This window comes from Trichechus manatus, unplaced genomic scaffold (genome assembly GCF_000243295.1).
Source record: "Trichechus manatus latirostris isolate Lorelei unplaced genomic scaffold, TriManLat1.0 scaffold00073, whole genome shotgun sequence".
In the NCBI taxonomy this organism is placed as follows: Eukaryota; Metazoa; Chordata; class Mammalia; order Sirenia; family Trichechidae; genus Trichechus; species Trichechus manatus.
In genome coordinates, this window is record NW_004444009.1 from 13,203,526 (window position 1) to 13,216,064 (window position 12,539).

Sequence of the window (12,539 nt, forward strand, 5' to 3'; positions counted from 1 at the left end):
ATGAAGACATCTGTCCTTCCCTTCCCTGTTTAGAGCCTCTGGTGGTGCAGTGGTTAAAAGCTTGGCTGCTAACCAAAAGGTCAGTAGTTCCAATCCACCAGCCGCTCCTTGGCAACCCTATGGGGCAGTTCTACTCTGTCCTATAGGGTCACTATGAGTCAGAATTGACTTGATGGCAACAGGTTTGGCTTTCTTTTTGTTTGGGTTTTTGGCCAGTAGAAAGTTGAGAAGACTAACCGGGAGAAGGGTCAAGTAGAGATCCATCCTTGATTAGTGGAGCCTCAGCCTCTCCTAGTTTCTGCCCTTCCCCACAGCAACAAGTCATCACATGCTCTGTGACCCACATGGCTCTTAGATTTGCTTTTGCGTATCGGCACAAGCAGACATGTAGCAGCTGCTGTGCCGTGGGTGGCGAGCTTTGTAGGGGTATGGAGTGTAAGGGTGTGGGGTGCAGGCACAGGGAGACTCCTCGCTGTGGCTCCACAGGGCACTGGGGGCCCCTGACTCTCGTTCCCTGTGCTCTGTCCCCAGCACCCTCTCCCAGTGCATTCACGCCACTGCTGCACTGCTCTACCCCTTCAGCTGGGCACACACCTACATCCCTGTTGTCCCAGAGAGCCTTCTGGCCACCGTCTGCTGCCCTACCCCCTTCATGGTTGGAGTGCAAATGCGGTTTCAGCAGGAGGTTATGGACAGCCCCATGGAAGAGGTATGATGCAACAGGTAGCGTGAATGATTTGGAGCCAGGCAGACTGGGATTTGAATTCCAGCTCTGCTACTAACAGCTGTGTGATTCTGGGCACGTTAATCTCTCTAAGTCTGAGCCTCCTTGTTTGTGAAATGGGGATAACTGTTTAGTTCATAGGGATTCTGGGGGAAATAACCTCTGTAAAGCCCCTAGCTCAGTGCCTGACACATAGTTGGTGCTCACTAAGGGTTTGCTCCTCTCTCTTGAATGATTTCCCTTTGGGCTTAAGAAACAACACGTAGCTTATTGTGAGGTCATCAGACTGTCCTACACCCAGCTGGTCCCATGAGCAGTTCCTAGGGTACGCCATCTCTCATCTTAATGGGTCATCACAGCTGGTTTATACAACACATACCCCACTGGAATTCTTTCAAGTTTCTTGGAAGAGAGCTAATGGCTTCCTCCTGAAAACTATGAGTCTTGGTTGATGTCTAATCTTGAAAATACAGATTTTTATAGCAAAAGCCATCTTGCTGATTAGCCCAGCTGCTCAGAGCTCAGTTGGCTTAGGGGACATGGGTCCAAATCCGCTTTGATCCATTAGCTTCTTGGTTCTTGATTGTAGGCTGTGCCCCAGACATAGCAGAGGGCTCCGTTGTAAAGATGGGCATTAATAGCAGTGTTTAAAAACAACTCAAAACATGTGCTGTGCTTTGAGTTGTGGGTAGGGAGGGGTCAGTAGGAATCTTCAAAGGATAGCCTATTACTATATCCTAAGCCAGAGGAGCTACTTGGGTATGTCTACACTGGCTAACAGTTGACTCACTCTGTGCAGGCAGAGCACCTACCAAGGGGAAAAGGAGGGTCTAGAAGTAGATACTAAAGCGGTATGGTCTTCCCCATTTTACTTAACATAAAACTGAGGCCCAGAGAACTGAATTGACTTATCTGAGGCCACACAAGCAATGATGGAACTCTAGCAGAGATAAATCCAAAGCCCCTCTAATAAAAGTAGGCAGCAATTCCATTTCCCAGGAGTATTGCTGGGAAGTAAAGAAGCAGGCTGTTTCCCTTCCTTTTTCCCCTGGTCCTCCCACCGTTCCTCAGAACTGCTTAGTACACATGCCCTTTGAACCAGCCTTAGTCTCGTGATGAAGTGGGACAGAGTAGTAGCCCCGTGTTTAGCAATAAGACTTAAAAATGTCCCAACTAGGAAGTTATGAAACTTCCTGACTCTGCAGCTACAGTTCCTCAGAAGCTGCAGCTCCTCCCCTGAAAGCCAGGTGGAAAGACACCTGAAGGCCAGCAGGACCCTGGCTCCCACTCTCCAAGAGTTCTGGCCTATTTCATTCCTCAGCAGCTGCTTTGTGAACGGGCAGGGGATGGGAAAGGGAGAGGAACATATGGTGAGGGTAGATGTTGGGGAGATTCTCTGACTCCCCACAGAAGCTCTCTGGAAGAGATTACTCCACAGATGGTAGTATAGTCCAATACGGGAAAGCTCCGTGGGAGTAATCTCACACAAAAAATTCTTTGCCCATACTCTTTCCTCAAATGCCCCACATGAACAGACTTCCCTACGTGAAGCCTGAGCCTATGTATACATGCGGTTTCAGGCCTGGACTAGTTCAACCTTTCTCCCCTGATGATTGATAATTACAGTGCCCGCTCTGTCTTTTGGCATATTTTCCAGTCACTCTCTTTCCTTTTATTTAGAAGGGAAAATTCATTGTCAAGACAAAGGGTCATGAACTAAAACGCGTAGAGGGGCCCAACAGGCATTTAAGTGACCAACACAGGCTTTGGGGTGGGGGGGATTGTGGTAAACTGGGGAGCCCGTACGTACCCTGCCTGAAGTCTGCTACACAGTTCCATCTGAAAGCTGCCCTTAAGAGACTGGACCAGTGTTGTCAGAGCTCCCGATTTTTTAGGAGAAGCCAGAAATCCAAATGTTACATGAAATTTTCCCATTTAAATATTGCAAATTACTTCAATTATTTAGAAATACTATGTGGATCAATGAAACAGATCTGCAAGCGAGAATCAGTTAGCAGGCTGCCTATTTGTAACCACTAGTGTAGTTAAGGCCCTTCAGGCAGTGATGGAGCTGGTCTGAGAACTCAGGTCCCCCAGATTCCAGCCCTGTGCTTGTCTCACCTGCAGTCTGTAGACACATTGTCTTGGTCTCTCCACATCCTTTCCTTTCCTCCTCCTGTTGACCCTGGGCCATTTCCTTCTCTTCCTGAGTTTCCTGCTGGAAGGCCCAAAGCTCTGAAGGTTTTTAAAAAATGTTGTTGTTTTTTTTTTTAAACACAGCTTCAGGCAATTGTACATAAAGTTGTTGCAAGCATTAGAGTCCTTGACAGTAGTTAAGAGCTCGGCTACTAACCAAAAAGGTCGGCAGTTCGAATCTACCAGCTTTTCCTTGGAAACCCTATAGGGCAGTTCTACTCTGTCCTATAGGGTTGCTATGAGTCAGAATCGACTCGATGGCAACGGGTTGTTTTTTTTTTTTTTGGTTAGAGCTGATCAGAGAGCAGGGAGTTGAAGGCTGTGAGGAGAGGAATGCAGTCCCAGGGACAGCTCAGTCTAGGCCTGAAACTGGTTCTACTATTTGTTAGCAAAGCTTCTCTGGGTCTATTTCCTCACCTGTAAAGTAGGGGTAGTACCTGTCTCACAGGACTACCGGAGGAGTAAATAATATATGTGAAGCACTTATCGTGTGTGCCATGTACTAAATGTTCCATATATGGAAACAATGACTATGATCAATGTTTACTAAGGGAGTGACTGGCTACAATTTCCCCATATTGCATTCCCCTCCTAACTTGGCTCTCTTCCTAACACTCCTTTCCTAGCTGGTTAGTTTCAGGAAGGGAATTGAGGTTTCCAAAGAGGGGAGCGTGCCAGAAAGGAAATGGAAATTAAAGATGCTGATTTTATTCTTACCTGGGCTGAAAGGTACAGCCACAGACAGAAACGGAAATGCTAAGTCCTTCTGAAGTCTATGACGAAAGGGGAAGAGATAAAGCTATTCTGTGTTGATTTCAGGTCCTGCTGGTCAATCTTTGTGAAAGAACGTTTTTAATGTCGGTAAGTGTCTGGGTTCCATCCCATGCAGGCCCACCAACAACTCGATCACTCTAGCTTCATCCATATTCCATTCATTTCAACAGACATTAAGCACTTTACTGAGCTAGAATCCATAGTAATAAGACTTCCCCTCTCTCAGGGAGCTCACAGATAGACAAGGACACAGATACCTTCACTATAAGGCAATCCATGTTAGTCACTTTAGAGCAAGGGATATAAATCAAGTACCACAGGGATCAGGAGAGAATCTTGCTGATGTTTAGAGACAAACTGAAGACCAAGAAACAGCTTCTGTTGTTTCTCTCCTACATGGCAGATTATTGGGGGGTGGGGGTGAGGGTGGAGAATTCATGCCCTTCTCAGGCCAATCTCCTCTGCTCCACATCTCCTCCTGTATTGCTTGACCTCTGAGCTGACTCTCCTCTCCTAGGTTGGTGATGAAAAAGACATTTTACCACCCAAACTTCAGCATGACATCTTAGACTCTCTTGATCAGGGGACCAAACATTTACAGAGTAAGTCCTAAACTCCTCTTATTTGGTTTTCTCCAGGGAGCTCAAGGGCATGATTCCCAATCATTCCCTTCCAGAACTAAAATCAACTTTCACAGCAGTCTTGGGCCAGCCTCAGAGGCCTAGATCCTAGGGGAAGTCAGAGTATGAGATTTTATTCTTTGTAAGCAATGGTGGAGTAGTGGTTAAGAGTTCGACTGCTAACCAAAAGGTCGGCAGTTCTAGTCCACCAGGTGCTCCTTGGAAACCCTATGGGGCAGTTCTACCCTGTCCTATAGGGTCGCTATTAGTCGGAATCGACTTGACGGCAACGGGTTTGGGTTTTTTTGGTAAGCAATGGTAGTCTCCCACTTCGGTCAGCGAGTAATTATAAACCTACCCACCTGTTTCAGCCTACAATGAAAGCTGCAATTGGAGTGAGAGTTTGAGTAATTTCATCCTGCTACCCTCTGACATGGCCTCTGTATGTCCCCTACAGCTTCAGAACAAATCAATGAACATGTTTCAGGGCCTTTTGTGCAGTTCTTTGTCAAGACTGTGGGCCACTATGCTTCCTATATCAAGTGGGAGGCAAATGGGCATGGCCACTTCCAAGAACGGTCCTTCTGTAAGGCTCTGACCTCCAAGGCCAAGCGCCGATTCGTGAAGAAATTTGTGAAGACACAGCTCTTCTCCCTTTTCATCCAGGAAGCTGAGAAGAGCAAGAGTCCTCCTGCAGGTACACAGTCTAAGCCCAGTGAGGGTCACCTCCTCCAGGTTAGGTGCAGCCTTATGAAGGATGAAGAGGGAAGGAAGGAGTATTTCCCTCTAGAGTCCCACAGAATAGCTGTAATTGTGTATCAGTGGGATTGAAAGGAAATAACCCGAAACCTAAGAAAATGCTTCATGGGCTGACATTTTGTAGAAGGTGCTGTATTCCACAGCCAGCTGGACTGGATTGTTTCTTCCTTGTTTTAATCTGGAGCTAATTCCTGTTAATTACCCTTTGTTTGAGGGCCCCTTTTTTGGGGGCAAATCGAATACCTTGGCTCTCCAGAAGCCTGTGTGGGCATGGGAATCCTAGCAGGGATGGAGTGTGTGTGTTTGTGTGTGATGGGATTAGACAGAGTGGATATTTCTGACCCTTATGCCTGAGCTCATCATAGTCTGCCAGATTAGTGGACTCTAAACCTGTATCTGAACCCACAGGCTATTTCCAACGGAAAATACTTGAATATGAGGAACAGAAGAAACAAAATAAACCAGGGAAAAGACTGTGAAGTAAGAACTGTGGTGGACAGGCGTGATGAGACCTAGAGGACAGTTCTGGACTCGGGCCCCTGCCTGGATGGCAGGCTCAGTGAAGCTCTCTGCCCCAGCTTCCACGGCCTTCTTCCAAGTCCTGGTAACCAGATCTTGCTTCCTGCTGGTGTCTGAGTTTGGGATCCTTGGAATCAACTTTCTCAGGACTTTGGAGGCTCTGGCGCCTATGCTTACAGAGCTGAACTGAAAGCTGCGTTTTTTGCAGAAGTGACACAGCGGGGAGCCAGTAGTACAGATGTTGTACAGGCTTGGTTAGAAGTTGCTGGAACTGCCCTCTCCCAGGAACCACTAGTACAAAACCCTCAAGCAGAGAAAGCAGTTGTGGCCCCAAGGCTCAGCTCCTCAACATGAAAAAGGTCTGTGGACATGTGAGAATGCGAATAAAGATGAAAATCTTCTTGCTATTTATATCTATGGCTTCCACTATGGGAGAACAGGAAAACAAGGCAGTAGATGTGAGAATAAATTGGAGTAAAAGAGGAGGACTCGGTCTTGGTGGTCCTGCACCCTGGGGCTATGTTTGCAGTGGTAGAATTATAGGGCTCAGCAGTTCCTCTTCTAACAGGAGGGGCAGAGGGTACAGGTGAGAGCAACAGCGCTGGGGAACAGGGCAGATGAGCCTTGGTTCAAGTCATGTGTGCTTTTCAGAATCCTGAGAGGAGAGGATGCTTGCGACAGAGAAGTGACTGCCATTTAGGGGGCAACTTGAGGGTAGGAATTTCAGGCAAGAAAAGCCAGTGAAGAACACTATATCCCTTCCATAAACAGGTCTGCTTGTTCATCACTTTATGTGGATTTTTTTACCTCGAGTTTTAGACATTTAGGATTTTGAGAAGCCCAGTTTAACTCTTTAGCTAAAGATGACAGGATTCCTGCATTGACATTTTTTCCCTTTGAGAAAAGAGATCACAATTCTAAGGGACCAACAGGTTTAGTGGTCACCTACTCCATCCTCCCTCTCTACCTCTACTGACAGCTTGTTTAAACACTGCAGGAGATGGGAAACTTATTTAGCAGTGTCTTTCAAAAATTCCACCTTTTTTATATGTGTATGTGATTGTAACCCTCAGAGGTCCCTGAATTCTATACAAAGAACACAAATGTTTTTGGAAGGTGGGACAGGGATCGGGGGTTACCAAAGGGGAGTTAAAGCCAGTGTAATCTCACTGGGGGCACAGGGGCTTGCTGCAGGGGGCAGATGTTCCACTGTCGACAAACTACCCTAACTATAATGCTACTCTTCACAGCTTCTGAAAATCACTGCATTTTTTTAAAGTGGTTTAAGGCCGTGGTTCCTAAACCTAACTGCACCTCAAAAGGTTTCAGAATTGGGCCTAAAATCCTTGGAAGCTTGTGAAAATACTTCCTGAGGGCCCATCCCAAATCTGCTGGATCATCTCTAGGGACAGGGCCTGGGAATCTGTAAAAGTTCCTTCAAGTGACTTTGATGTCCAAGCTGGTTTGGGAACCACTTTGTATGGGGCACTAAAAACCAGATAACAAACTAAGTAATGTACAGTGAAACCTGTGAGTCAGAACTCAACAGGACTGCCTTGTTTTTCTGGGTCTCACAAGTCTTCCGCCTTAGATAAGGTGCAGTCCTACCACTTTTCTATCGCTCTCTATTAGTGAAAAATATTTGCATTTTCCTTCTCTGACGAGTTTCTGCCTTACACAGGTTCTGGCTTTCACAGGTTTTACTGTATATGAACACACAAGAAGAGCTGTGGCCAGCTGAGGTTTACTACAACGGACTCTTGATCTGATGGCATGAAAGCACACACCAGATATTAGAGTGTGTTTTTGAGTCCCTTTATGCTGAAAAAGATTCTAGAAGAATATACACATTTACACACAATATATACAATATACACACAATTAGCTCTCAACAACTCAGTTTAGCTTTGGCCTACCAAAACCCAGTATGGTGTAGGAGAGAACACGGGACCAGGATTCAGAAGACGTGGATTCTAGAACCTGTTCTGAAAAGTAGCCATTATGTGACATTGGCATGCCATTTAACCTCTTCAGGCCTCAATTTCCACTGTAGGTTATTAGCAACTGTAATAATGACATAAGACAGTAGATACAAATGTGCCAACAAAGTAGAATTAACCATTTTTCTTTACTCTGCTTTGCCCTAGTTTTCAAAACTTGATCTGCTTTAGCATTTCCCTGTATGTACTTCTTTACCCTAGATGCTGGAGAAGTTGCTAGGGAGCAAAGAGGATGGGAGATTCACCTTTCCTGTTAGTCTAACAAAGAAATTGAAGGCTGCACTGTCACTGCTAGTCTAGAGCCACACAGCATCACTGGAACCATCAAAAGGGCAAGCAACCAGAGTTCTGGCTGCCAGGCGAGGCATTACAATTACTGTTCGTCCATGGTAACAATAAATGGAGACAAAGCATAAATAAAAAACCAGTAAGATACCTCATTTTAGCCAACAGTTTAAACCTTTTCTGTGGTCTTCTTCATTCAAACAACTCATCTATCTATATAGTGAAAACAGATCTGGTTCATAGTTATTGAGGACAACTGCTTCCCATTTCACACTGTAGTATAGATACTGAGTAGCTAGAAAAGGAAAAGGACAGTGCAAAGGGACCCATGGTGAGGCCCAGGCAATTAGGGAAAATTTTGGGGGGAGGTTTGAGATTGCTATGGGACTGATAATTGCAAGGGTGACAACTACAACAAAAACTTACTGAGAAGGAAAATAAACACAGTTCTTCAAGTTAAACAGTTTATACAAAATAGTAAGGTTATAGGATACGTCGTGACAATGCAGCTGACCAAATTTCCTTATTTATTAAAGAACAGGAATAAATTTTGCTTAAAAAAAAAAAAAAGACATTAAAACTTAGTTTATCTTTCCACTGAATAAAACTGAGAAAAAAGCTGGCTTTCAGATCATATATTTATTTAAAAAAATAAAATGGATCGACAAAGTTACCACATTATTCTGCATGCTGACAGGATTTCCCAAGCCCATGAGATATTACTTCTTGAGCAATTAAAAAATGACTTCCTCAATGATGTAAAGATAGAAACTTTCAATCCAAATTCAAAGTCTTTATCACGAGTTCTACCTCACAAGCTGGTGGAATGTATCTGTGCCACAAGCTGAGCTCCTTAGTAAAAGAAAGCTTGAGAAGACACTAAACAAGGATGTCAATAAAAGATGATGATATGTTAAAATTATAAAGCAACCATCTGTTGGCCTGCAAATATTCTACATTAGAAATCTCCACCACTGGGGATCTGGCTCCCCATGACAATTTTATTTTGAATCCAGGATAATTATAAACACACGGCATCTTTTTTCCTGCATGCTTTCTTGGGCCAAACTCTGTATGACAACATATACAATTTACAGGAGGGGACTTGAAACTCCCATTCTCACACAGCATAGTTAAGGAGTGTTACCAATAACAAAGAATAAAAGTTATACAACATTGATTATTATAAATTATATTTGTTCTTATCCACCCCATTCTCCTTAATATATTCAGATTCTTTCCTTCAGAAAACACAAGTTTCCTATGTAACACCAATTACATCATTAATGATGATTAGAATGAGCTGTAGAGACCTTGATTCTGAAAACATGTATGTGAAGGTGAGATGCAATTTGGTTGCAGACACTGACACAATAGCGGATCAAATCAAAGAATGAGAAGACCTGGAAAAAAAAGACGATTAGATTCTCAGGATCTGCTTAGACCCTTGCTGAAAGTAACGAAGAATGGCCTCTAACTTTCTTCTCCTCTCTCCAGATTCACCTTCAGTTAAATACAGTTTAATAACTCAATTTCCTCATGGATCTTTCCTTTACACCAAAGGTCAACAATCTCTTACAGAAACAGATACTAGATGGTACAACTGCTCATCTCTGCTATTATAGCAAAAAAGCAGACACAGATAATACACAGATGAATGGGCATGGCTGTGTTCCAATAAAACTTTATTTACAAAATAGCCCACTGGCCCACAGAGTAAGAAATTTGAAATTTATGAGCCTTGATGTAGGCAGGACTGACATTCCAAATCTTTATATTATCTCTCTCTCACGACTGACCCACTGAAACAAGAAACAAGTAGCCTACCGATTATGAAGTAAGACATAGTACAATACTTACCAGAGCAATCCAAAGTACAATATATTCATCAATAAAGCTGTTAAAATATTGGTCCAGAAACAAAAGTGCTGGACCTATGAATGCTGTGTCATGCAAATGCATTTCACTTTTCGTCATATGTGCAACCTATGATAAAACAGAATCAATGATGTAGGCATTTTCATATTAGAGCAATTGTAAGCTGCACAGTAAATCAGTATTGTGCTCAAATATCGGTTTAAGAACCAACATCTGAATTCCCAAAACTGAAAAACCACCAACAACATGAAGTATTATGTATGAGTTATGCCCCACAAAAAGGGATGGATACCATGTCAAAGAAGCCTCCAAAAGATGCTTCTCACCAGGAGCCTTAATTTGAGGGTCCAGATTGAGACTGGAGAGAGCAGATAAACTAAATGACCAAATTAAACTGTGGACAGAAGGGAGAAAAAATGCAAACATTCTAGGAGTTTCTGGTAACCTCAAGCTGTAGCTTCACAAAAGAGTAGAAATCGTTCCCACCCTGATGTGAACAGATTTTGATTGTAGGAGAACAAACTCTAGGACTGCTTAGGATGCTACAGAATAAAAACTATGGCCATAAAACCAAAATCGGATGAAAGTGAAAAACAAAACTTGGATGCTTACCACAAGCTTATTAGTGATTTTAGCAGATACAAAACCAAATGTCAGTATATAAAGACAGGGATGCTTTTCAAAAAGCTGAACTGCTGATTTCTTGTAGATCACTGCAGCTAATGTAATCACTGATCCAATATGGAGAAAAGGAGAAAGGACACTTGTTCCCTGTATAGTGAAAAGAGACAAGTTAATAGTACTCACACATCAGACACTACATGGATCTGCTGTAAGACAGCTCAACTCAAACTGTGAAGAACCGCATGGTGCCTAACAGCCAGCAGTTTCTATCAACGAGCACTGGAACAGCTAGTGAAGAGCAGCAGCATGGACTGGTTAGGCACAAACTGAGGACTTCACGTAAGAGACCAAGCTTATTTTATAAAGCAGTCCATACTTTAAAACAGAGACGTTGTGGACATTACTTTTTTTTTTTTTAAGGCTGAGCAGAAACTCAAACGATTTTATACATTTCAAATGAAAAAACAAAGCTACCACAAAACCAAATCTTAGCATAAACAATCATTAGAAATCTTAAGTAAAGATATACTTACTGCTATTGTTGATCCATTTTTGCCAACACCACCTGTGAAGATTACACGGAAGTAATTTGTACAGGAAAATATGGTCCCTGCTACAGTGCAAAGTGCAGGAAAAATTTTCACTTCAATATTCAGCACTGGAATCTTTAATGGTAGAGAGAGAGAACAATTAAAATATATTCAAACTAACAAAAGAAAACAGTACTCTCAAATATTTGACTCATATTCCCAAATACTCTCCATTCCCTCTAGTTTAGTAAACACTTAATTTCCCTCTACTTTTCATTATAAGTACATAACAAGTCTCAAGAGATGAGAGGATATACAGAAATTAATCTCACTTCTCCTGACACCAACCTTTAAAAATTAACTGACCTAACTTTATTAATTTGTGCCATAAGCTAAGTAAGGTTCACCTAACGTATCCCAGAGGTCTGGCAACAACGAAACAGGTTGTCTTCTGGCCTTTTACTAAAAGGAATGTACCTCGTTTATTTCTTTGTGCATTTTTTGAATTCTACCTCTACATCTGAAGTTTATTACTAATTGTGAGACAGAAAGTATGGAGCATAAAATAATAGAAATGTTTGCAATTAGATTAGAAAATCTGCAAACTAGAGAACTGAAGAGAAAAGTTCTACTCCGAAGACTTCCTAATTCCAAATTGTTAGGACAAGAGCAGAGGACAACTGAGAAGGCACTCATATACAGGAGAAAACACGTCAAGCACATCCAATCACAGCTCTACAACTGAGTAGCCAAAATGTTAACATGTAAGTTTTCAGAAGTAAATAATGTATTCCTACACTGAAAAAAAAAAGGAAACCCTGGTAGCATAGTGGTTCAGAGCTACGACTTGCTAACCAAAAGGATGGCAGTTCAAATCCACCAGGTGCTTCTTGGAAACCCTATGGGGCAGTTCTACTCTGTCCTATACGGTCGCTATGAGTCGGAATCGACTCGATGGCAGTGGGTTTGGTTTTTATACTGAAAATAGGAATATATTATTTACTTCTGAAAACTTACATATTAACATTTTGGCTACTCAGTTGTGGAGTCCTATAATGGAGGCCTACTGGAGCAGTGGTTAAGAGCTTGCATGCTAACCAAAACATCAAAAGGTCGGCAGCTTGAATCCACCAGCTGCTCCTTGGAAACCCTAGGGGGCAGTTCTACTTTGTCCTATAGGGTCACTATGAGTTGGAATCGACTCGATGGCAACGAGTTTGGTTTGGTTTTTATATATATATATAAGCTTTAGTTTATATTAAAACTGTTTACAAAGAGGCATTCCTACATTGTTTGGAAGAAAGTCACTAATCTCAAAATACTACTTTGTTTCTGCTTAAATTTACAAAACCTCTAAGAAAATGTCATTATGCCCATAAGAACACTAGTCTAACAGCTTAATAATGATATTCTGCATTAACCCAAACTACTGAACCGAAACATACATCCCTTATAATCTGGTAAAGGTGTTGAGAATTTAAGATACTGTTTTTCCACCTCTAACCTTTTTGAAAATGAATTAGATTAGACTGATATTATTTGGATGCATTATCTCACAGCATGAATCCCAAGGCTATTCCTCTGGCTTACAGGGCAGACTCCATGACCTACCAAAACCAACTGTAGGCAA

At 42.6% G+C, this 12,539-nt stretch overlaps 2 protein-coding genes across 13 annotated transcripts in view; one reads left to right on the top strand and one right to left on the bottom strand.

Moving 5' to 3' along the window:
• DENND2D (DENN domain containing 2D) overlaps positions 1-12,539 on the top strand; it is a 40,981-nt gene that overhangs the window by 17,490 nt on the left and 10,952 nt on the right. For 7 of the 9 annotated variants that reach the window (XR_002824702.1, XR_002824699.1, XR_002824700.1 and 4 more), the window contains 4 exons: positions 3,740-3,781; positions 4,212-4,296; positions 4,772-5,011; positions 5,482-5,951. Coding sequence is in view for 1 of the 9 variants with exons in the window: in XM_004380416.3 (XP_004380473.2) it covers positions 3,740-3,781; positions 4,212-4,296; positions 4,772-5,011; positions 5,482-5,552 (438 nt within the window). In the remaining 8 variants the exon portion in view is untranslated. Of the gene's footprint in view, positions 1-3,739; positions 3,782-4,211; positions 4,297-4,685; positions 5,012-5,481; positions 7,414-12,539 lie in introns of those variants that run through there. The other 2 variants (XR_002824705.1, XM_004380416.3) reach the window with 2 other exon arrangements.
• Positions 8,382-12,539, bottom strand: part of CEPT1 (choline/ethanolamine phosphotransferase 1) — a 38,745-nt gene continuing 34,587 nt past the window's right edge. For all 4 annotated transcript variants that reach the window (XM_023734938.1, XM_023734939.1, XM_023734936.1 and 1 more), the window contains exons 6-9: positions 10,913-11,044; positions 10,368-10,526; positions 9,738-9,863; positions 8,382-9,280 (exon numbers count right to left, since the gene is read on the bottom strand). In XM_023734938.1, the coding sequence (XP_023590706.1) occupies positions 9,161-9,280; positions 9,738-9,863; positions 10,368-10,526; positions 10,913-11,044 (537 nt within the window). In that variant the 3' untranslated portion in view covers positions 8,382-9,160. The remainder of the gene's footprint in view (positions 9,281-9,737; positions 9,864-10,367; positions 10,527-10,912; positions 11,045-12,539) is intronic.